Genomic DNA, 27,162 nt, shown 5'->3' with positions numbered 1-27,162 from the left:
ATTGTAGGTATTTTATGACAGTGTTCACCTGTAGGTATTTTATGACAGTGTACACCTGTAGGTATTTTATGACAGTGTTCACCTGTAGGTATTTTATGACAGTGTTCACCTGTAGGTATTTTATGACAGTGTACATCTGTAGGTATTTTATGACAGTGTTCACCTGTAGGTATTTTATGACAGTGTTCACCTGTAGGTATTTTATGAGGTATTTTATGACAGTGTTCACCTGTAGGTATTTTATGACAGTGTTCATCTGTAGGTATTTTATGACAGTGTTCACCTGTAGGTATTTTATGACAGTGTTCACCTGTAGGTATTTTATGACAGTGTTCAACTATAGGTATTTTATGACAGTGTTCACCTGTAGGTATTTTATGACAGTTTTGATCAGGGTTCTTCTGTCTTTTATTGTGTTCTACTAAGTAGATTATGATATTGATGGCATTATCTTAAAATACACAATTGCAGTACTCTTTTAGATTATTGGTATTTTTAATTCTTGTCAAAAATTGCCTCTTTTGTAAATCATTCAATGTTAAAGCAATATGTTTAATATTCTATAGCAAACATGGGGTTATTTTTGTCCATTTGTATCCAAATGTAAAATGCTATCTTTATACAAGTACAGACTTTTAAAATATATATTAAAGATGTGGTCACATGTGATATGATTTTATCCGAAAATTTCAGGGGAGCAACATCATGTCCCTCCGTCCTTCTGTCTGTCCGAGCTCATATCAAACCTTTTGTAAGAAATTGATAATTGATCACAAGTGTTCCTTGAGACAAGGCCATTTGGACCAAGGTCTTTCAATGTCATTTTGGATAGGTCAAGGTCACTCAGAACATATGAAAGTTCCTTATTTCAACAGGGTTTTTTTTTATATACAAGTTCCCATCTCCTAAACCTTTCTTCAGAAATTTATCATAATTGATCACAAATATTTCTTGAGGCATGAACATTTGGATGAAGGTCATTTTTGAAAGGTCAAGGTCACTCAGAAAATGTATTTATATCAGTAAAAAGTTTTTGTTTCAACAGTTTTTGTACAGGTATTGATCATATCACACAAATAAGTAGTGGGGAAATGGCTATCAGACAAAGGTCACACAAGGTCATTTTGTAAAAGTCAAAGTCACTCAACATATACATTATATTTGGGAAAAAAACCTTCACTTCTACAGTTATTGATCATTCTGTGAATCAGTCCTCATATGATGTAGTTCATTGGTTAGATGTATTTCGGGGAGCATCCATTAGTTTTACTGATATTTTTGTGTTTAACTCGTGAATGTCAGTGCAGATGAGACAAATAGTAAAGTATTTGCATTTTCTTCTGCCTCTCCATCAACTTTTCCTTTCAACTCGGGTGTTCAGTTAATACAAATAAAGTCAAAAACATGTTGAAAGGGAAAGTTGAATTGGATTTTTAAAATGATGCATATAAATCACTCCTAAACACTCTGATTTTAGTTTTATTTGAGGGACATTAGCTGCCAAAGTCATATTTGTCGATTGTTACCAAAATGACTAAAACAGCTTTACAGTACATAAAAATCACCACAGACATACATCCAGTGATTTTTTTTGTTTTTCAAACTACCACCCCTCCTTTTGAATTGGGAAAAATTAGCGACATTTTCCTCAAATTGGGAAAAATCATTCATAGTAAATTAAAATGGTAAAGATGCATAAAATAAGCAAATAACAATTTTTTTGTTTGAGGTTTATTTCAGATCTGATTTAAAATCATAAAATAAATCATTATCTAACATTAAATATGTATTGGAAGTCACACCTTGTATATATATTATCTACTTTTTTTAAAGAAATACTTATTGTCTAATTTCATAAAGAAAATAATAAATTATTAATTCACCAGCAATTGTACCCATGATCTTGTAAATATTATATTAATAATCAAGTTTCCAGAATGTCTCTCCTGTTGTGTATTTTTCAGATTTTAGTAAAACCCTATACTGTTGGCCACTTCCTGTTATTAGCCTGACCCTACATATAATGGCGGTCAAACTAAATTGTAAACAATATGGCTTAATGTGCATCTGGAAGCTATATACTTTGCTGTATATCTGCTTATATGGATGCATGCCTCTATTGTTTTACATATTCTTTACAAAACCTTTTGCATGTGCAGTGGTTTGGAGAATAAAATGTATTTACTCTGTCAGAAATATACGGTAACCTTTTTTTTTAAAATGGCCTAATTTCCCTAGGTTTGAAATTGGGAAAAACATATATATATAATTGGGAAAAATAGCTAATTTTAGTGTGGGGAAACAGCCGAATATCGGTGGCATTTTAGCCCCCAAAAAATCACTGCAGTCTTTAGTAATTTTGACGTTAGAATTTCTTTTGTTTATATAGAAACAATAGACATATTATTGTATGAAAGTAAATAATTCACTGCAGAAACATTTTACAGAATTATCATAAATTGTATTTTTTCACCTCAGATTTGATTTTGTTCATTTTTAATGCATTCTAGTATTTTAATCACAGTTTAGAATTCAAAAGTTTTTCCTTCCTAGTTGCCATCCCCTTTAACTTTAGATGTTCCCCTGAGTTAGCCTGGAAATAAAAAGTCGATTCGATGACAACTGCACATTTACTTGTGACATATAATTTCATGTGTCAAATATTCTATAATGACTAAATCCTGTGTAGTTTTATTAAATATAGAATTGAAAAATATAGAATATATTTATTGTTTCCCATTGCAGATTGTTTAGTTGTGAAAATTTTCTCCTTTGTGAGTTGGGAAACAATGCCAACCTTCAGAAAAATAGCGATCTCCAGGCGACAGAAAGTTTATTAGAGACGTCATTTGATGCTGAAGAAATTAATGAAGAGGTAAGTCTTATTATGTGTTATTGTTAGTGAAGAAGAAAGACGTTTAGGTGTACTGATGACTTCAGACTACAGTTAATTTGTACTGTACCTGAAGTCTATTGTGTTTATGGGAACGACTGGCCTTCAGTTTGTTAGAATTACCTTGTCTGTATATTGAAAGTGATGCATTACTTTATAAAGAGCTGAACTTTTGACATTCTGATAACTGTGTTTGTAAAAGCCACTATGGATTTATGTAGGATTTAATTAGATTAATGCACAAGTGGCAAAACGTATGTCGATCATACAAAATATTGTGTTTCATTATCTTTTGATGGTAAATGTATGTTGTTTTTATTCACCCATCATATTCTTCTTTGTTTAGTTTGCTTAATACCAATTTCTCTTTACTGGCAGATAGGTTTGAAATATACTACAAATACTCTTGAACTCTTTAGATTTTACAATAACATACTGCAACATGAAAATCAAATGCGCCAGTATTTTACGATATATGTACAGTAAAACACGGTTAGAGCGAAAATGAATTCACATTTTGAGCAAAGCGATTTTTATTCCCTATAGTCTTCAAACATGTTATGAACTTATTGGATATATAGCGAATGACATCTATAAGGAATCGGAATTGTTTGCTATAAGTGTGTTTACTGTATTGATAATGATAATTAGATATGTAGAGAAATGTAAACAGTCATTAGAAAATGTTCAGTGATATGATTTGATACTTGTGAATTGTTTTATGTCAAATAACACTACCAGATGTGAAGTAATAGCACTGACTCCTGCTATGGTTAGATTGCTGAGAATCACCAATTTGAATATTATGTAACATAGCACATAATGTGTAGAATTTAAAATCATTTCCCCCCCCCCCCCCCCCCCCCCCCCCCCCCCCATTATATCTATTCTAAAAGCTACACAACTCTAGGTTTTATTTTATCTTTTTATGTTCACTTCCTCCAATACAGAGGTTTCGTTTTTATAATGTAGTGTAGTCAGAATGTTGGATGTGTGCAGTGATGAAAATCATGTGCACTTTGACACCTAAACCAATAGAAACAAACTTCTGTCTGGCATGGTTTTGTGTCATTAAAGGAAAGGAAAAGTGATGATGTCTTCTTCTTAAGTGTTGCAGTATGTATGATATGCAACTGGAATTTTTGAATCTCACTTTATTTAAAGGACACATCTCGTGTTTTCAAAGTATACAGAATTATATGCATTTTGTCTTCCTTATGCTTATAGAAATTAATTGTAATAGTTCGTTCGCTGAAGTATTGCGATAATTTGCCACAATACGGACTTAAATCTAAGCCCCGATTTAAAAAAGCCTAGTTAATTAGATAGGTAGTCACGTGGTACAGTGACGTCATATGCGACCTTCGCCGATCAACTTGTTGTAAAAGTAGTGTTAGATATTTTTAAAAACTCGGGTTTTAGGGGCCTAATTTATTTACCATGGATAACATTTATTTCGATGTTGACAAATTTCCCGAGTCTTACATCTTTTAGCCACCAGTGCATACAAATAGCGACCCAAATATAGCGAGAAAAGCGAGTATGAAATCTGCATAAATTTGCGAGTAAATAATGTTTACATGGGATCACTGTCTAAACACAATTTGGTAATGCCATTTCTGTAAACAACTGTAATTAGCGTTGTTGCTTTTCTAAACTAAACAGTGCAATAATTATTAAATTTATTTTTGGAGAAGTTAGATAGGCCTAAATTATGATACGATTATGTATCATTGACAACTAGGCCTACTGTCACGGGTGCATTTCGAAAAGAAAGAAAAAATAATAATAATAATGATCAAACTTATTGTGAAAATCACAATACTTTTAAATTATTTTATTAAAGCAATTTTATTAGGCCTAATCATTATTTTTTGTTATCAACACGTTGTTACTTAGGAAGTGGGAGCGCGGCGTGCTGTTGTACAAACACGTCCACTACGCGTTCCTTAAAAAAAAAAATGAAAGCATTATAATTCAATTCAAAGTCAGGAAATATTATATTTTATTATTTATAATTGAAAGTTCAAATATCTTTTATCTTTAATTTTTTTAAAACTACCAGTTGGTAGACGCTGCTAGCAAAGTTCTGCCTATATTTTGTTACAAGGTGAAGGTCAGTTGGTGCGAGTGTGTATTGAATTCGAGAGCAGAACGGAAAGTATATGCCGTAGACCTATATGTAACAGTGCGTAGCTTCGATAGAACCATTTTCTCGCAGTTTATCTACGTCTTGTCCAAGTGCTTGTTTGAAAAAGTACAGGGACAAATTCTACTGGGTTTTTTTAGGCAAACTCGTTGTGCCGACAAAAAATATTCACGTCTTGTCCCTCATACATTCCTTCGAAAATCGAAAAAAACAAGTCCAAATCCTCTCTAATGACAGCAAGTACACCCTTAAACGGCACAAAACACCCTAATGCAGCATTATTTACAAGCTGTTAATGTGATAATTGTTTGTTTGTCAATTAAATCTAATCTGTTTATGAAATGGCTATCAACTGTTTTCAAATCTTCTCGCTCGAGGTCGCATATGACGTCACAGATAATGGCGCGTAAAATATCGAAGAAAATATGCATATCGCAAGATTTGAATTTCATCGCTTTCAAACTCGAAAACTACGCAAACTGTTTCATTTAAAACACATGTAAAGTAGTTTTAGGCATGAAATGAATTAATTTTGCTGAAAAAATAAAAAAGTTTAAAAACATGCGATGTGTCCTTTAATAAAGTTTATCTGGCATAGTGTTTTAAAAAGTTTAAACCAACAACATTCAGAGACAGCTGATATGGATGAAAGTGGAGGATATGTACTGTACAACAATATTTTGAAATTGAAAAGTTTCAAATTCACCTTATTTAGTTAAAAAAAAATGCAGTCTTAGTAAAAAGTAATCTGGGGAAAAAATGTCAAAACCCCTGCTAGATTCAAACGCACGAACTACAGATCAGCAGTTGATGAGTTAACCTAATGAGGTACCCAGCTGTACAATTAGAATACACCTGTATTACTAATATTTTTTTTCAAGTTCAAAAGGAAGTCAGCCATCATGATGATGTATTATTCCTCCTCAAGCAATTCCTTCTCTGATTTGAATGAAACTTACTATAAACAGGTTTATCCATTCTTTACCAAATGCATGATAGCTGTTACTGTATACATGTACATACAGATGTCATCTCAAAGGAAAGCTGTTACAATACTTATTACAATTTGGTTAAATCTTTAGTTAGCTAAATCTTGTTTGAGTTCTCTGAATGAAATTTGTCTATACAGCTGTTTTTCGAATGCTGTGTCTTTTATTTAACTAAGCTTTATATATATATTACCAAAACTATTGACGTGGACCAGTAGAGCTGCAGTCTCAACAAAGATCTGAAGTTTTCCTCTGCAGTTTCCTATCTATATAAATGACTTCACTGCCTCTTTCTGATTTGTGGAGTATTATGGAGAGCATTCTAAACATTTTCATTTCAAAATGAATATTGTACTTCACTTCTAAGAAAACACTATACGATTGTTGGTTTGATATTGTTGTTGTTTTTTGGTAGGTTTATTTCTCCTCGGTCTTTTTAAATACAGTTGGCTTTCTTCTTTACAGTGTTGATGATAATATGAATATATTTATGCATTTCTTTTCTGCTTATATAACAGGTAAAGCAAAAATCTCTTAAAATGTCATGTTTCTAATTTCTTTTAAGGCATCAAATTCCAATCATAGGTATAAAGAAAATGTGTCAATTATCTTGAAACTTGGCAGTATGTGCTGGACTTCAAAGTTATATGATAATGAAGCCTGTGTTGATGTACTTTTGATATTCCTAGAAGAATATCAGAGAACAGAGAGATTTTTGTCATTAGAAATTATCAAGGGGAAATAACTGTAGAAACACTCACATTAAAGATACTTAACTCTTGTATAGAAGCAGATTTAATTGCTTATTTTGCTTTTGCATGAAAAGAAAGTCCTTGAGGGCAGGTTCTTTGGGACTCCAGCACTCAGGGGTTGCTTTGTGATACAATTCAAGAACTCGTACTGGAAATGCCCTCTTTCTTATTGCCGCCTATTTGTCAGAAAACTCTACTTCTTTTAAGCAAACAAGATTGGAATGTATTTTTAATGACAAGAGATAAAAACAGATTATTGTCACCTCTTTCTCATGGTAACCCCAGGAGCTTGATATCAAACCATTGTCCACTAGCCAGGCTATTAACATGTGTGTAAATTGAGATTGAAGATCAGAGTCCAGTTGCAAGAAAACTATGAATTAATTCAGCAGACATTATAAATAGTACTGAGCAGTTACTATACAGGTAACTTTATTAGCTCACCTCACCAATAGTCCGTCCCTTATGTCTGTCTGCCCATCCGTCTTTACATATTTTCGACTTAATTGTTCTCTGGAACCACCGGGCCAATTTCAACCAAACTTGGTACAGGCATCCTTGGTTAAAGGGATTCAGAATTGATCATTAATTAAGGTTGATCGATCCTTGCGTGATGTCATAGGTTTTTGCAAAAATCTTCATCAAATTAAACTTTATGCATGATAGAAATATATCTTTCAGGGGAATTTTATCCACTGGATAAAATGAAGAGAGAAAAAACCTGGTAAACCATTGATATTGAAAAGGTTTTTATTTTCCATAGACAATCAGTTATTTATAATTTTAAAAATGTTGTCAAGGGCAATAACTCCTATACTGTTATTTCCTCTATTGTTTGTCTATTACACAATGTTTTCCGTAATATCCATAATTAATTTATAGATATTTATAAATAAGCAGTTTTTCTAAACAAAAAAAAAAACTTGTTAATTTCTAATGTCAGCAACATTAGAAAATTGTCAATTTAACAAGTTTTTTTGTTGTTTTTTTTATCTATTTTTGATATTCTGTTAAATGCAAAAATGTGTAATTTTCTGATGTTGACCTATACATCTGTTTTTTGTATGTCTGACATCTTTTAAAAAGGTGGCAATATACACATTTTCTTTGCTTATTAATTAAATTAAACTATATTGAATTGAAATCAATACAGTTTTCCCACTTTCAACCATTAATATTGATAAGTCATACGAGGGTGGAACTACCTTAAAATTCTTCCTCATAAGAAGTAGTGAGCCAGAAATGATTAGACTTATATGAAACCTTCTTGACTCAGTGTAGATTCCGAGTTGTTCAAATCATGGGACTGCAATAGAGAATAAGATTTTACATATGGATATATAAGAAAGTTAGTTATCATTGAATGGGGGTATCTTCTATGGGTTTACCTTCTGCTGGGTCATCATCTCCTGGGCTATCATCTACTGTGTTGCCATTGACTATAGGTTATTATATACTGGGTTAATATCTACAGGAGATCATCATTGATTGGGTTATCATTGACTGGGCTATCATCTACTAGGCTACCATTGACTAGGCTATAATCTACTGGGTTATCATTGACTGGGCTGTCATCTACTGGGTTATCATTGACTGGGCTATCATCTACTGGGTTATCATTGACTGGGCTATCATCTACTAGGCTACCATTGACTAGGCTATAATCTACTGGGTTATCATTGACTGGGTTATCATCTGCTGAGTTACCATTGACTGGGTTATCATCTACTGAGTTACCAACTACTGGGTTACCATTGGCTGGATCTCTACTGGGTTACCATTGGCTGGATCTCTACTGGCTTACCATTGGCTGGATCTCTACTGGCTTACCATTGGCTGGATCTCTACTGGGTTACCATTGGCTGGATCTCTACTGAGTTACCATTGGTTGGATCTCTACTGGGTTACCATTGGCTGGATCTCTACTGAGTTACCATTGGCTGGGTCTCTACTGGGTTACCATTGGCTGGATCTCTACTGAGTTACCATTGGCTGGGTCTCTACTGAGTTTCTATTGGCTGGGTCCCTACTGAGTTTACCTTCTGTTGTGGTGCTGCTGTAGCTCAGCCTTATAGGCTTTGAGAAAACCTTGACCTTTTCCTGACAATGTTCCGACTGGAAATAGCACTGTCATTATTCAAAGATTCTCTCCTGATTTTACTTCAGTCGTGTGTGATTGTGATTTTTATCTGTGAGTTGGGGTTCTCTGTGAAATCAATTATCAGTATGTGTTAAAAAAGGAACCCTATCTTGTGAATCATTATTGTGTTGCTGTCACATTCTGTAGATGACTTAAGTCGTGGAAAATGATTTCTTTGTGTAAAATGTCTTTGGGCTTAAAAGACATCCTTTGTTTGATGCTGAAATAGATGACTACAGGAAGTTTGTTTATTGTTAGGTTGTCTCAGCGACTGCAGATCCTGCTTGTAGACCGAATGTTCTGTAAAAATGTCTGCCGTTCTTACAGATTGAGGTCTTTGGAAGAAGTTGAAAAATCTGTGAATTTGTTGCTGTTTGTTATCAGATCATCTTGTACTTTTGTGGGTAATAAAAGCCTAAGTTTGGGGAAAGATTAATTGAAATTTACTGTTAATTAGGAAAGACTTTTATCGTATATGAATCAGTGTGATATCGAAATTTTCACATAGAGTTGGTTTTTTCAACCTACTATTACTGTGAGATATGAGGGTCTTTACTGGAAGTTGTCCAATCAGAAATTTATTGCAAATTGGAATCAAAACATTTTTGAGTACATTTCAAAACCAGATTTGAATAATACATGAGTTTTAAGTGTTGTCTGTTCATTAGACATACATATTATTGACTAATTGCACGCATTTGATCATCACAGTATTAGATATGTTTTCAGATTTCTACAAGAAACTATCTTATTCTAATCAATTGTAGCCTCATCTGAATGTCATTATGTGTAGTTTGCCAAAGCTAGTTTCTCACATCTGTAATCTGATGGTGACCATATGGTGTACACATTATAATTACTTTTAGATAATTCATCAAATCGATTTGTAATTACTCAACTCATTTCAGCTAAATACAACAAAAATTTGGACTAAAAACATGGATAAAAGATTAGTAAAGTATTTAATTTGTGTTTCTGATGTTTATATAATTTTTGTTTCTGAATGTTTCTAACTTGTAAAGAATTTATGTCGCTAAATGTATGCATTTAATAACAATTGACAGATATACTTTTTATATTTACATTCCCAGCTGTTTTCTCTGTGATGAACCCATTGAAGGGCTAATGTGTTAATTTCCCCACAACTTTTCACATGTACATTTTTCACTTGCATGCCAAATGAAAGGTTGGTGGGCATGCAGGCTATAGTATTTAACATGGAATGCCGTGTATATTTCAATTTCTGTTAGGCAGTATTTCTGATATGTCAATTTTATATTTTTATTTCAAAATTATATAAATTAATATAAGGAAACACTGTCTATAGTGATAATTGAAATATGCCATTATGCAAATTATCACATTTTCCATTGTAGTTATATACACCTCAGATACCTTAATTGTAACCTGCGACTCCTTAAGTAATCTAATGGGCTATATATGGTGAAGTCATAGAGATTGTCAGCTGCATGAGTGCAATACGGAAATAAGCAAAGAATTAAAACTATTGTGCAGATAATGAATTTTAATAATATCAATCATAAATGAATTTAACACAGAAAATAACAGTTACAGTCGCATATAATACAGTGATGTATAAATAAACAGATACTGTATCATGGCAACATTTAGGATGAAAGTTACACAAAATTGGGACCCGAATTTCAACTTCAGAATGAATGTTACAATGATAATTACACACAAGAACAAATCCCCCCCCCCCCCCCCATCACTCTCCCCCCCCCCCCCCCCCCAAAAAAAGATGATAAGCAATGTAATTACCATGGTAACATGTGTAATTCTCATCAGTTGCCATAGTTACAGTATAAAACTATAAGCATAGCAGTTGAGTGCTAGATATGCAATGATAGTGGACATAAGCTATTTTTACAAATTCAAGTTTGTTTGATATATATGTATCCACTTAGGATGGCTCGGGCAAGAAAAATTTGCCAATCTTTTGTTTCAGGTTGGAACAGAATAAAACTGTACACAATTAATGGAGGAAAAAGGTCTCTTTATATCCCACCTATCCATCTTTTTTAAGGACCACAGTACATTAGCTTCCTAAGGTCTGAATTATTTATATCTAACAAAGTTCTCAGACTTGCGTGACTTCCGTTTTAACTGTGCTGTAATGGTTAGTATGGATCCCATTCTTTAGGATAATACCACCATTGTTTAAGTTTCTAACACATGAACACAAAAACAGGTTCTTAAACGTGTCCCTAAATTGCTGGCTCATAATACAGTACAACAGGAAGTTTATGGCACTGTTGATAAGGACGAGAAGGTCCATGACATCCCCGAGGTTGGTGTACACTTCGTTAAAAAATACGTCGTTTAGACCACTAATCCCGGCCAAAATCCCCTGAGGGAACTCGGTCACCACAAAGAATAGGACCACCATAACAAGCATCATTGTGGTTCTGTTGTGTTCTGCCGACATCTCCTCATTGTGACGACTGTTGGACTGAGACAGAAGACGTTTACGACGTATGCTTGCCTGGTGCATGGTCATGATAATTAACGTACTAAGAATCGTCAGTAAAATACAAGGGGCTATTTTGATGATCACGCCATAGATCCAAAACGTGATTGGCTGGTACAGGGGACTGTCGCGGACAAGGTCACTTTTTTCGATCCAGTACCCATTCAAGGAATCTGTGAGATTACGTGTTCCGTTGATTTCCGGCTGGTAAAATTCTTTGAGATTTTTCACTTGATACAGGAAGTAATTCGGGACACAAAGGATGATGGATACGACGACAATGATGAAGATGGTCAGTTTGGCTCGGTTAAGGCTGCACCATTGATTGGCCACTACATGATGACACACAAATATGTACCTGTCAATCAAAATATGGATTGAAAAATGGTTCTATTTAGAAAACAGTGTACATGTAATATGAAAACGCTGACTGGGAAATTTTTTAAAATGGCTCATATGGCACATTTTGAGTTAATACACGGCAATATAAGACTTGATTGGATTTTGTCTAAAACATTTTGCTCTAACTGGCAAATCCAATGGTCAGATGTCTTTGAGTGCACCCAGAAAATGATAACATGAATAAATCTTTTTAAAAAATTATTTGTATTATCCCATTGTTTTCATACCCTATAACACGCCACATAGACCTTCATTCCTTAAATCAAACACCATTCTTCAACTCACAAAGTGAACTCCACTCTCGTGGATGCCACATACATAATTTTAAGAAATGCCAATGTAAATTTATAAAGTGTATGATAAATGAAAGCAGAATTTATGCGCATATTCAACATTTAAATGAATGATTATTTTCATTTATGCAATGTAAGAAAGAGTTTTATATTTAGAAATTATGTTCTGTGGATTTTGAAATTATCTTTTATATTCTGACTCATTAGCTGGATATGAATAATTTGCTCTGGTCATGGAGTTTGACACACCGAGCTAAGCAATATGATGTAGGGTACCGACAAATCTTACAGTGTAAGTTTTTCAAAACATTTCTATCATAGAAATCAAAATTGGACAACTTAAATGACAGTTTATTTGGTGAATACAGATTTTTTGGAGGTAACAGGAGTATATTTAAAGAAATTTCATTTCTCATTGGTGGAAAACTTGCATATATTGTGCAAGATTTCTATATGATGAAAAAAAATTCAATCATGGAAGAAAAAGTTTTGCAAATTATATAATCTTCGGAAATTTAAGACTGCAAGTTTTTGAGAGTTTCTAGCAAATTGTAAATCCATTGAAGGTTTTCTTGGATAAAAAGAGGTTTTTACTGAAAAGTTATGAGTATTTGGGTTATGATGTGAAAGGAGACATAACAATTTCTTTGATAGATTTGAGAGTGTACAAAGAGTGAGTCCTCTTTGTAAAAAAATGTCTTCTTATTCCATCAATTTTTCAACCCTTGCAGCAGTCCATGACTAAACTTGAGCTCACTATTCTGCTGGCTTTCTTGATGGATAAAGACAATTTGCTTTGCATTGGCTTTATATAGAAACTTTGACTGCCTTGAAGATATTTTTAATCACATTGAAATAGATGTGAACTCCATGTGAAATGTAAGATCAGAGACAGTTAACAATGATCTATAGCATTCTACTAAGTACTGAAATATCAAAGAGAGACCAAACATTCTGAAATTTGAAAACTGCTAACAATTTACCTGAAAACTGCCAGTGAAACTGTTAACCACATAGCCATGTTGTGAAACGTGATGACAGCCAAGTTGTTGACAATGACAAAGTACATCCATCCCTCGCCATGTTGATAATTGTCCAGCGGTTCCGTGACGATGTAGAAGTACACGGCGTACACAAAGTAAATGGACATGGTCATCATGTCCGTGATAGCAAGAGCTGTAAGGATACAGTTGGTGGGCGTCACCATGTGTCGTCGTGTCAGGACGATGATGTTGACGATGTTGGAGATGACTCCGAAGAGACAGATGATAGAGCTAATATAACCATGATATTTCATGTAGTTTCGGTTGAACTTGACGATGCTGGTTATTTCTGTCGTCGTAGATGGGGTGGTGAACCACCCTGTCACAAGATCAGATGTATTCATATTGTTCTGTAACATTCCTTTTGTGAAAACAACCTGGCTTACATTTATGTAATGGTTTAAACCACGCAAAGTCAAAGAAATCAACCACTGTTTTTAGGTAATTCTAGAAAGTTGTGAATGATGTCAGAAATTGGCAATAACAACTGATAGAATTATTTAAGCTGGCCAATCAGATTGGTTAATGAATCCACCTGCATGGCGTTTACTTTGGCATGTATGATAAAAACAGGGCACTCATTGGTCTATGGTTAATTCCATACAAGTGTAAAGTACCAATTTGATTGTTTCTCTCTGTTCTTCCTTCTACAAATAATCCTTCAATGAAGGTCAAATGTCTCAAGTTTCATGCAAAGTCAAAAAGAGGCTTGTAATTATGGTGTATATAATCAGCTGCCTTTATTCAGTTGGTGGGAAGTTTTGTGGAGGATCTCTCGTAGTCTGGGTTCCTATAATGTTTGTGTTTGTAATATGTTTGGCTGAGTACCTAGAACACGTCACAGTCGTCAGAATTATGATTGAAGTCGGAAATTATTCAGTAATATGATACAGGAGGGGGAATTCTGTCCAAGGTTTGTTGGTCAAAATTTGCACGCCACAGAATTGGCTACATGGAAAGGTCAGGTTCCTTGTCAATTTCCTGTGCTAATCTTTCTTGTCTCTCTCTCAAATTGAGGCAATCGGATATTCCAGGAATCCACCAATCACGATGCAGGATTTCTTGTCTGCTGTTCTGTTGTTCTGCAGTATTTATCTTTGGTTAAGCACAACCTGTGGAAAAAAGCAATATGAAATAAGCACAGGTTGAATTGAAAGTTTTTTATCAAATACAATTTTGTCAGTTATTGTCATAGTTGCTTGGATAACCGATTATTGTCATAGTTGTAAGACTAATCGTTGGAAAACATTGCTCAAAGGAATTAGTAGTCCTTTTTTCTGATTGGATGCTAGTTGTGTTAATTACATCAGTTATAAACAAGGTTTTATCAAGTGTCAAAAATATTGTAATTAATACATGAAAAATGATCTAATGAAACGGGACCGAATTTGAAAAGTTAATAGAAACAGAACATTACCATTACAATGTAAAAATACATTACCAGTACTTTGACATAATGATATTCCTTCAATGCATTGTTTGAAATTACACTCGCCTATAAAATCTGCACCACTATTTATACATTGTATGAAGAAGCAAAACAAATATTCCTTTTTGACCCGCATGCATCAAGGTTGAAGACTTTGAGAAAAGACACCAGCAGATGAATTGAGATTTATTTCCGTAGAAATCAATAAAATTGTTACATTTTGTCCACATTAGGTTGATCTGAATAATGAGAATTAAAGCCCAGCTGACAGCCCCAGAATTAGTCATTTCAGGAAGATATACAATGGTCTCCCCTCTTACACTTGGAAAAACAAGTCTTTTTTTTTTTTTTACCATAGAAATGGTGGAAAGAAAGCAGAGTATATGTACCTATCTACAATAGATTTTTTTTAATCTGACTTCAATAATGAAAATGATCAGGTCTAATTCTGTTTGATGAAAGGTGAAGATAACGAACAGTGATATGTCTATCTGCTCTTCTGAGTAATAAATGATGTATTTGGATAAATTCTTTAAGTCCATTACTTTGGACATTAAAATGTGGATTCCTCATCAAGGGTCAAAACCCTGTTGGCATGCAAAAACTAAATCAAAAGAGTTCGTTGATGGCCCATTAATGTTGCTGCCATAGAGACACTGCCGACAGTTTACTTAAGCTGAAAATTACCGGAGCAAAATACTATTGTACGACTGGAATGTTTTTTGTAACTGAATTTGTCAAAGCTGCTTTTCATATAGAATACTGTATGTGTATTGAGTACTAATGACTAACACCAAATCAATGTTATATGTTACTGTGTACTCCGGACACATTAGATATACTGCAATGGACTCTTCCTGTATGTATAACACACGGGTATGAAGGCTACATGGTGAGTAGACAAAAGAAAATGTCCTCCTGTACAAATTGTCACTCACCGTGACTGGAACAGCCTTTCTATTAGAGCAGACTTTCTTGATTTTCTCAGTGTTATTGCTAATAGTTTAACAGTGGAATCTCAGGGCATTGATATCACTGTGACTGCCTGTAGAATTTTTAAAGTGTTTTCCCAAGAAAATATATGATTTGTCTCCCCATTTCACTCAGGCTTCAATACTTGTAGACTGCACTGATGACTAAGTAATTTTAGATTTCTGTCTGACTATAAAGGAAGAGGGAACATATCATGGTCACTTTAGACCTTAAAAGTAGGGGAAATATATCATAGTCACTTTAGACCTTAGGAGTAGGGGAAATATATCATAGTCACTTTTAGACCTTAGAAGTAGGGGAAATATATCATAGTCACTTTAGACCTTAGAAGAAGGGGAAATATATCATAGTCACTTTAGACCTTAGAAGTAGGGGAAATATATCATAGTCACTTTAGACCTTAGGAGTAGGGGAAATATATCATAGTCACTTTTAGACCTTATAAGTAAGGGAAATGTATCATAGTCACTTTTAGACCTTAGAAGTAGAGGAAATACATCATAGTCACTTTTAGACCTTATAAGTAAGGGAAATGTATCATAGTCACATTTAGACCTTAGAAGAAAGGGGAACATATAGTCACTTTTAAACTTTAAAGGGTGGAGGGAAAACATATCACATTTGACTGTGAATATTTGCAGTGTGCACTTTAGGACAGGTTGTGGGTAGAGATGAGGCTGATTGCAGTCTGACGAGGAAGCAGGGTATGATGAATTCTGGTGATGTATATCTGCTGCGTTTTATGACCTGGCTGGTGTTTATGGTTGTTTATGGAAGCCAGTCTAGAAGTATAGAGAACTGATATTGAATTGCCTGATTTTACGAGGAAAACAATATTTGTCAGAGTGAAGCTCAGAACTTTCACAGAGCTTCTTTAATTTGTCACCGTGGCGACAATCTGCTGCCTGCATTCACGAAATTTGACAGTTTAATGTCTGATGAAGTTTCCATCCTGCTTTTGACGGTGATGACATTGGGTTTGGTACATTTCATTTGGAAAGAACTTCACATTTTATATTATAAGGAAGTGTGCAGGTTCTTATTTAGATCTATGTTTTGATATCCTAATTTATATTTTTAAAAGTAATATGATTACATAATGAGGGTGACCTGAAATGACATTATAGATTTCATTGTTCCAAAAATATTTCATTGTAAGTCAGTTTATTAACTTGTATTGTCAGAAAAAGGTTCTCTCTCTCTCTCTCTCTCTCTCTCTCTCTCTCTCTCTCTCTATATATATATATATATATATATCGATTACTGAGACTCTTATTTCAATTGTGGAGATATATATATATATATATATATAGAGAGAGAGAGAGAGAGAGAGAGAGAGAGAGAGAGAGAGAGTTAATGTCAGAAAAAGGTCATTTCTCAATCTTCTCTCTTTCTCTCTCTATATATAAAGTCTCTTATCAGAGTAGAATTTTTAAAAAAAAAACTTTCTTGAAATATTTTGACAGTGTAACCACGGTCCTCTTCAGTCGTGTTTATTTATCATAGCAATTAACGTAACACAAGACTACATAGGCAAGCTGAGTACTATGACGTCACAATGAGTATTACAATTGTAAAGTAACTTCATAGTTAATATTGCGTGAAAAACATTTGTAAATAATGATATATATTTTGATAATTATCATTATCATAATATATAATTATTATATATATGATAATTACTTTTGCAATGATTGGTAAAAGTATATATAGGTAAAAAGATAATGAAGACGTTTAGGGAAGCTTTAGCGTTTTCATTTCAAATGTTAGGTGTCTGGGTAGCGCAGATGTAGTGCTCTCGCTTCTCAACGCTGCGCCCCGAGTTCGATCCCCGTGATCGGCAGTGGTTGTATGTGAGAGGGTATGGCGGTCGCCCGCTTGGACAGGTGGGTTTTCTCCAGTTTCCTCCCACATAAATGACCCCCTAGCGCAAACATCCGTGCATCAAAGGACCCCATTGGAAATAAGCTTTCGAGCTTTCATGGGTTATCCTTGCCAAGTATTTATGTATGTATGTTTGTATGTATGTATATACCGAATAAATGTTTATTTATTTTAAATTTTCAGAAGTTTTACATTTCAATTACATTTTAAAACTTCTGAAGATTTGAAATGAAAGTGCTAAAGCTTTCCCAGTGTTCGAAATTAACCATAGACCGATAGACCAAGTCTATGTCAAATGACACAGGTCTATGCCAACTATAATTAAGATAGACCAAATTGTCTATGCCGATTTTCTAGGTTTAAAGCAATAGAGTTATCCCAAAAGTCGACGTCTGATAAACGGTATGAGGATAGGAGGACATTGTTATGAAAATGGAAAGAAAATATGCTTTTTAAGTACATTAGAAGTAAATAACAATGTTTTAAATTTGTGTTATTTTTTTTACAATGTTGCGGTCTATGTCAATTCGATGAGGTCAATGTCATCTTGTTTTGGCATAGACCCATGGTCTATATCAAGTTTTAAACCAATTTCGAACACTGCTTTCCTAAACGTCTTCATGTTTCTTTCTTTCTTTCTTTCTTTTTTTTTTTTTTTTTTTAATCTTTTTACCTATATATACGTGTGTGTGTGTATATATATACAGTCCACTCCACTTATATTGAAGTTGGTTATATTGAACTATCTGTTATATTGAAGTTAGAATAAATCCCTCAGTAGCAATATTTGTGTAGTTCAGCAATGGTTATATCGAACTTTGGATATAATGAACAATTCAGGCTGGTTCCCTGAATTTCATTATATCCGGAGTAGACTGCATGTATATATATATATATATATATATTATCACACTCTACATAAAAATAACATTTATATTAGAAGTGTTTTCTGCTGAAATAATACAATTATTATGGACTACATATAAGATTAGATCAGAAGGTAGTCCCTACCAGTATTCTTGTAATGAGTTTTTATGTATGGGGTGTGGTAATCAATTTGTGTGAAATCATCTGATATACTTCTAGCTACTTCTGATTAGATTGATGTAGGCCATTATAATCAGATTCCTTGAATAACACTGTGAGGTGTTGGAGATCTCCCATGGATTACTAATATAAGGTTATGCAGACAGCCTTCATGGTGTTTAATCAGTCTTTGTTCGTTTGGGAGACAGTTTGAAGATTCTGATGAAGATCTGAGAGGACAACTGTCATGTCAGTTCAGTATTAGTTTATGAAGATAAACACAGCTATTACAGACAGAACTAATATCCAACCATTCAATCTTTCCAGATTTTCATGTCATTTTAGAGGTATGTTTTACAACAAAATATGTTATGATTACTATTGCAATTTTGTTTCAAACTTAGGTCTTTTATTAAAGTAGGACATGTCTTAATGTTAAGATTAAAAGGATCTGATGATCTGGGGAAAATGGAATAATAAATTGTATGGGGGATGTTAGCAAATTCGTAGAGGAACGGGCAGTGGAAATCATGAAATGAGGATCTGCCAATACCGTACAAGGAGGAGTCTCAAGAGATAGAGGCAAGGATCTGAAAATAGATTAGAAGTATTGCTAAGTGTAATGGCCGGTTCTTCAGAAGTAAAAGCAAGGGATGGGAGACACACACACACATAGATACATTGCACACATCTCTTTTTAAAACGCAAAGTGAAACTTTTCTAATCTATATGAGCAATTTGAAATGCTATGTAAACTGTACCCATATTTTGTCACCAAACTTTTAATTCTATTCTGTATTCCAGACATTTAATTCTGATGAGAAGATCTCTGGTTGTGTCTGTCAGTTGTCTAGATAAGACAAGGGTCATTGTAATACCAAACTTTAATATGCATTTGATTTAATACAAGTGTAATTTTCCATATTATAGAAAGGTGAAGATAACGAACAGTGATCAATCTCATAACTCTGATTTATAAGCAATACAAAATAGAGAGTTGGGCAAACACGGACCCCTGGACACACCAGAGGTGAGATCAGGTGCCCAAAGGTTTTGTGTCATTTTAATGACAGCTACTGTTGCCATAGTTACACAATCCTCAGTTTGAAAGGCCTATTTTAAAGACCCTTAGCTCTCACTTGTTGAAGACCCTTAGGTTAATGACATTGATTTACATCGACATTGACCTGACAGAAGGTGTCACTTGTTTTAGAACTGGATTATCTTATAAAAAAAATACAAATTTAGTTCCCAAGTTAATTCTATTTCTTTAGTAATATGGACTACCATTTTACCAATGTGATCCAGATAGGTGAAAATTTCAAATTTGTTTCAATATTTTGTTTCGATTGGTTAATGTATGCCTAGAAAGCTGTCAGAAATAGGTACAACTGTCTGTGTCGCTTTCTGTTGATTTATGCTGAATTATTTTTCTATTTGTGTTTAGTGACACCTTCATTCCTAACAGTATCAATCGTAAGACAGACCTGAAAACTCTCTAGATTCTCATCAAACAAAAAACGAATCTGAAGAATGGTAAAGACAGATGAAGTATATACACAGAGGTCCTACTTTTACATTGTAACATCCAATCACGATCTGAAGAGAGCCGCTTGCTTTGAGATAGTTTTTGTAGTAAATCTTTACTTACAGAACTTCCTCTCTTAATATGATGATTTGTATTGTAGATACACCCCTTCATTCTTTTTTATTGAATTGTTTCTGCATCAGTATCACAGTATTTCACAGAAAGTGATAAACACTAATTGACCAATTCCTCTGCTTACAGAAACCGTTCCACAAAGACCTGTTTGTATTGCAATTCCCGACTATTGAGTTTTCGTACGCAGTCAGGAAATATTTCCTGTATATGATCCGTGATCAACATCCAAGACAGAAATGCGGTTTTATCTGTGTAATCAACACGAATAATGTCTCGACCTTTCATTGGATCAGAAGTTTTACACTGTCCAGCAGGACATGTCAACAAATGGCTTATGATTAAGTTTGCTCAGAGTACGGTCTGTTGACCCACCACTTGCTACTGGTCACACAACTCGGGATGCAAATTAGAATTACACCATGTATTATTGGTTCTCTATTGCTACTTTGCCGGCAATTCATGGGGGATGGTAAATATTGGACTAAATTGTTGGATTGTGGTCAAATATTGATAGAAAACATTATTGTGGTCATATGGGTCTGAAGCTTAGTCTTGTTGTTTCTTTTCATTATTTTTGATAAAAACAGTAATTTTATGTTGAGATGTATAGATTTTAAGAGATTTTGTGAAGGAATGTGTTTGAACTCATGGGGGCAATATCGGCAAGAGGAATGCAGGTACAGATGCCATGCTTTTGTGATGAAGATTTAATTTAACGGAAAGCAATTAATCAATAGAGCAGTGATTATCAATAAGCAGGTAACAGTTCTTGTTTGGACTGAAAACTCTGCTCAGAAGTTCACTTGTTACTTTGAAGAATAGACCATTTTATTTTACATGCAATATGTGTCACAGAATTGTAATGATTCAGAAGTTTTTGTTAGGAAAAACCCACAGCTGTTTATCTCACATAACATGACCCATGTACGGCAAATTACTGGAAAATATGTCGTCAAAGTTAATGATGTCCATGCCCTGTATTATCATCTCAAATTAATTTTTTAAATCAATTTTTAAAAGTTTGGAATAATCATAATAATATTCTGAACTTACCTTTGCAGAATTCAAACCTTATACAGTTCTATGGTAACAGATAATTACGTTGCTGGACTGACATCCACTCAGAGCATATTACAGTGTCACAACTTCATAATGAATGAGTTTGTGTGGCTGTAAAACCATGTATACTTTTAATTAGCCACCAATCTGCTGCCCTGGCTGGATGTCAGAACCAGAAAATAGTCACTCGAATCTGTGTATTTTCTGAAGCCAGCAGCAATGCATGCAGGTGAACTGCAGGTGTCATTGTGGAATTAACACACCCATTGAGGAGGAATTGTGAAGAGATCTTAGACATGTTCATCTACCTGAATTATTGATTAAGTCGGGTACCTTAAATTGATAAGATTGATGCAGTTCAAACAGCAGACAAATGAAAGTTAATAATGGTAACTTGCAATGGCAATAGACACATGATAGACAGAGTCATTGTGAAGGCAGAGATTAGGACAAAAGTATATGTAGTATACATCACAAAGACTTAGTGCTTCTCCATAGAAATTATTTTTTTCAGCCCTCTAATTAAGGTCAACAAATATGTGTAATTACACAATATGATTTTTATATGAATGAAATTGTGAAGTTCTGTAAGTGACAACACACTAGTAGATAATGCAATGAATAATACAGAACATAGCCAATTTTTTTTTTTTACACCTTTGTAACCTCCCCTGCCTAACACCCCCTCCCCTTCCATACAATTCCATTCTACAACGTTAGAAAATTCTCTCCTTGATGGTTATATTCAGTCCTCAAGCAAAGTTTTCCTTTATTTATTTATTTTTATGATTATGTTGTCACATCCACACATTTCTTGATTGCAAGGTAACAATAAGGACGATAGACTAAGACATGCAACAGATCCTGTGTAAAGCCATTACTATTGCAATCATTTACTTTCATCATAGAACAATTGACTGCCAGTCACCAAAAGCAGATAATTCGTTTACCTTTTCTGCTCTGACCCTCATTTCCCTAGTTTTGTTATTTCCCAGTGGTATTACACAATTTTCCTTTCAATTCTGAAGGGGACTTAACTGATCAAGTCTTGGAAATATTGATTTATAATGTTGACTTTTTTTTTTGCCCATTGTATGATGATTAAGTTGTCTATTATTTGACCAGGAGCATAAGATGGTACTGTTATTGACAGAGAGGCTGACTGAAATAGTGTCCTCACACGACAAAGATAAATTCAGTTTCATGATTATAGAATCTGCTTGTTGGCTGTTTTGGTAAACAGTTGCATGCTTCTTTGTTTAACAATGTGTGTTTATAATCACAATAATAAGTTGTTTTTATGTATTGTCATAAATAATGGCTAGTACTTATAGTGTTGTTCACTATAGGGCTAAGGCTATCACCTATCTCCTGTCCATCCAAATTGCATCCTGGTTTTTTTATTTAGCTTATTTCTTGAACTAATGAAGATTGAAGATGCCTCCCCCCTGCTGCACAGATTTATATTTGGGAGAGAGATGTATCTTTGGGAGAGCATTTTAACATAGTGGCACTTGACCTTCAGTTGGTATTCAAGTTCTAGGGACATATGTTTCAAGCTGTAAAATCTTACTATAGAAATTAAAGTGTAAGGACTTTGAAGCCTTACTGTATCTTTCTTCATAAATGTAACAATGTCTTTATTGTAGCAACTATTTGAAATTTTTAGTGACAGCACAAGCCTGAATCCAGAAATTTATGGAGGGTTCCTACTTGGTCCATTTCCCAGAAGTTCATGGAGTCCAATCCATTTAAGGACTCTCAGTTTATCATTTTTTACTCCTTGTTTTGCACACAATTGCTTGTATTGGTTGGGACCTCCCAGTTCCATTGTCCCCTTTAAGTTTATGCATGGAAGCAGTTTAATGTACTAAACATTTATCAATGGCCTTTCTAGATAGAGTCGCAATGACCTTGACCTCAAAATGCTGTGATGACTTGACTAATTGTTTTTATGACTGATTGTTGTGTCCCAGTTGTCTGGTCCCTGAATTGGGATGGTTAAGTCATGTAATGGGGTTATTGACAGCGTTATACCTATAATTATATTGGTGATATTGGAGACTGCTACAACAGCTTTATAATCCCCTAATGTCCACCTCCGTTCTCATTCAGGGATGATTTAGATGTGTGTGGAACTGGTCTATCTTAAAATCTAGATCTACCAAGATCAAACGGATGGATACCGCTACTCTTAATCATCACACCATGTACCTTTCAGTACTTGGGGTTTTTGTGAAGCGCTATCACGGTTATTTACTATAACAATGCTCTCCTAATCTCCCTATATGACCTGATTATCGTTTCATAGGTTTTAGAACCATAACAATTTATTTATCTGATCATGAATATGAAGGTAATAACAGTTAACTTCACATTTTAACCTTTCAGCACTGAAGATTGAACTGCAATGTCAATTCAACGTACCAAATTTTCAGTCTTTTAAATTAAGACTGTATAGAAATGCTATTCCCAAAACACATTATTGCAAGCACTTAAAAGTAAACTAAATAACTTTTTATGAATATTTCAATTATGTTTGTAAATTATAATCCAGATATATGTGATGATTTTGTTTTACGTGAACAAATTTTTAGATAGATTATATATCAAGTAATTCTGTTGTCGGGAATATTCAGTGGATGTTTCTCAAAATCTTAGCGCTTTGTTTTGGGCACAACTTCATTTAACAAATGTATCATTTATACGAATACAAATTTTGGTGCTTTTATTTCTGGCTAATTTTCCTCATTCACCAAAAAGTAAAATTTCCACTGCTCCAAAATTACTCGGTACATTGTTTATGGTGTGATGGTTAACTGTTATGGTAACAAAATGCATTTGGTTGTCATGGTGACAAATTCCCAGGAGATATGACGGTTTGGTTGTCATGGTGACAAATTTCCAGAGATATGACAGTTTGGTTGTTATTGCAACAAATTCCCAAAGATGTGACAGTTTGGTAGTTATTTTAACAATTCCCAGAAATATGACAGTTTGGTTGTCATTGTAACGAATTCCCAGATATATGATGGTTTGGTTGTCATGGTGACAAATTCCCAGAGATATGATGGTGTGGTTGTTATGGTGACAAAGTTCTAGAGATATGATGGTGTGGTTGTTATGGTGACAAAGTTCTAGAGATCTGATGGTTTGACTATGGTGTGACCAAGTTCTAGAGATCTGATGGTTTGACTATGGTGTGACCAAGTTCTAGAGATCTGATGGTGTGACTATGATGTGACAAAGTTCTAGAGATCTGATGGTTTGACTATGATGTGACCAAGTTCTAGAGATCTGATGGTTTGACTATGATGTTACAAAGTTCTATAGAGATCTGATGGTGTGACTATGATGTGACAAAGTTCTAGAGATCTGATGGTTTGACTATGATGTGACCAAGTTTTAGAGACCTGATGATTTTGTTTTCAAGGTAACAAAGTCCCTGGAAATTGTTGGTTTATCTGTAATAGTTTCATGCAATCCCAGAGGATTCAGGCTTTCTTCTTCATGTTTGTGGAGGATCCAGACTTTCTTCTTCCTGTTTTTGAAGGATATGATGCAACACAACAAAACTTAAGCACATGCTTAGTCTGCGCTGCGCTCTTTTAACAGAGCAGTCACAGCACATGCTTAAATCATGCTGAATGTTTCTCAGCCATCTGGCTAAATTCATCAGTCATCAGGCTATGTTTATGCTGAATGCTTCTCAGTCATCAGGCTAAGTTTATGCTGAATGCTTTTTGGTCTGCACTTAATGCCCTGCAGTCATCTTATTCAGGTTTCATGCTGAAATTGCTATTTGACGCTTTGGGTGACTCTGGCAGTATGCATTATGTAAAGTGGTTTTCAATGATCATAGAAAATGCTGTATTTATTTACAACTAATACATGTATCTGCAGTATACTAAGATAACTCGATCTACTTGATTTAAAAAATGTTCAAGGACATGTAAATTCGTGGGTAAGAGTGACTCACGAAATCCACGAACATCGATCCCCAACGAACAATGATGACTCCACAGTATTCATTGACAGTTATAAAGTAAATGAATGACTATATAATCAATGTGACACAAATACTAAATGCAATAAAACATGTTTATAGAGAAGCACCATAAACAAACTGTTTTTATTCATAGTAAATGTGTTCTTGTTTTTATCCAATCTCTTCATTATAAGCAGTAATCCATTATAAGCAGTAATCCATTATAAGCAGTTATTCATTATAAGCAGTTATTCAATATAAGCAGTGATTCATTATAAGACTTATAAGCAGGTTTTTTTTTATTTTTATTGTAAGCAGTTATTCATTATAAGCAGTGATTCATTATAAGCAGTAATTCATTGTAAGCATTATAAGCAGTTATTTATTGTAAGCAGTTATTCATTATAAGCAGTGATTCATTATAAGCAGTAATTCATTATAAGCATTATAAGCAATTATTTATTGTAAGCAGTTATTCATTATAATCAGTGATTCATTATAAGCAGTAATTCATTGTAAGCATTATAAGCAGTAATTCATTGTAAGCAGTAATTCATTATAAGCAGTAATTCACTATAAGCAGTAATTCATTATAAGCAGTTATGTATTGTAAGTAGTTATTCATTACAAGCAGTGATTCATTATAAGTAGTTATTTATTGTAAGCAGTTATTCATTATAAGCAGTAATTCTTTTAAAGCAGTTTTTCAGTATATTAAGCAGTTATTCAATATAGGCAGTAATTTATTCTAAGCATTATAAGCAGTTGTTCATTAGAGACAGTTATTCATTATAAGCAGTAATTCATTATAAGCAGTTAGCCAGTATAAGCAGTAATTCATTATAAGCAGTTATTCATTATTAGCAGTTATTCAGTATAAGCAGTTATTCATTATAAGCAATTGATATTACCCTGTTATATTGTACAATAACCCTGTTGTATTGTACTAGCTATAACCCTGTTATATTGTACAATAACCCTGTTGTATTGTACTAGCTATAACCCTGTTATATTGTACTATAACCCTGTTATATTGTACGATAACCCTGTTATATTGTACTATAACCCTGTAATATTGTGCTATAACCCTGTAATATTGTACTATAACCCTGTAATATTGTACTATAACCCTGTTATATTGTACTATAACCCTGTAATATTGTACTATAACCCTATTATATTGTACTATAACCCTGTTATATTGTACATTTTTCCTCGTGTATTTAAGGCCAATTCAACTTAATTAATAGATTATCATCCCCCCCCCCCCCCCCCCCCTCAAAAATTGGCCCGCCCCAATTTTTTTTATTTTGCGAAACTTGCGATTTCCGGAATATTTCATGTCCAACTCCGATATTCACACTTCTTGTTTACACTTCCAGTATAGCAAGTAAAAGGCCACATGAAGAAAATAGATTTTTATGGTTTTCTTAATATCTCGCATTCTTACAGGCGTAAATCTTGAAGAAGTTAGGTATATTTCTGTTTGAAATTAAAGCTTAACCTGGAATTAGTCTTTGAAAATGGCATAGATTGATATTCATATGGCATTAAATGATGTGCATCTGTTAGGGGGGGGGGGGGGGGGGGACTTGTTTGTCTTTGTTATTTTTCTCAGAAAATAAAAATAAAAATTAAAAAATAAAATCCTCCCACCCGCCCCATATTTTTTGCTGACCCTGGATGATAATCTACTAATGGCCTAATGCTGTTGTGATACTATATTTCTACCTTTGTCGTAAAATCCACTTGAATTAAAATCCACTTGAATTAAAATCCACTTGAATATCCTTGAACGCTATCAGAAAATGACTTTCAGATGAGTTAAAACCATGCATTGTTGAGGATGAAAATTGGTAACAATAGATTTCATTTACAACAGAGAATTTTCCAAAGAAGGAGCTTATTTGTGGTTCTTTAAGCATACATTAACCAATATGTTCTGCATGCATTCCATGCAAGAAGATT

General features: G+C 34.0%; 2 protein-coding genes across 5 annotated transcripts in view; one reads left to right on the top strand and one right to left on the bottom strand.

Annotated features, from left to right (window-relative positions):
* LOC130048347 (protein MON2 homolog) overlaps positions 1-27,162 on the top strand; it is a 170,916-nt gene that overhangs the window by 38,503 nt on the left and 105,251 nt on the right. The window lies entirely within an intron of this gene.
* The window catches only part of LOC130048348 (G-protein coupled receptor dmsr-1-like), a 48,307-nt gene continuing 31,573 nt past the window's right edge, over positions 10,429-27,162 (bottom strand). For 2 of the 3 annotated variants that reach the window (XM_056144955.1, XM_056144957.1), the window contains exons 3-4: positions 13,093-14,264; positions 10,429-11,772 (exon numbers count right to left, since the gene is read on the bottom strand). In XM_056144955.1, the coding sequence (XP_056000930.1) occupies positions 11,025-11,772; positions 13,093-13,511 (1,167 nt within the window). In that variant the 5' untranslated portion in view covers positions 13,512-14,264 and the 3' untranslated portion in view covers positions 10,429-11,024. Of the gene's footprint in view, positions 11,773-13,092; positions 14,265-21,200; positions 21,340-27,162 lie in introns of those variants that run through there. The other variant, XM_056144956.1, reaches the window with a different exon arrangement.

This window comes from Ostrea edulis, chromosome 7, assembly GCF_947568905.1.
Source record: "Ostrea edulis chromosome 7, xbOstEdul1.1, whole genome shotgun sequence".
NCBI lineage: Eukaryota > Metazoa > Mollusca > Bivalvia > Ostreida > Ostreidae > Ostrea > Ostrea edulis.
This window is presented reverse-complemented; position numbering and strand designations above follow the sequence as displayed.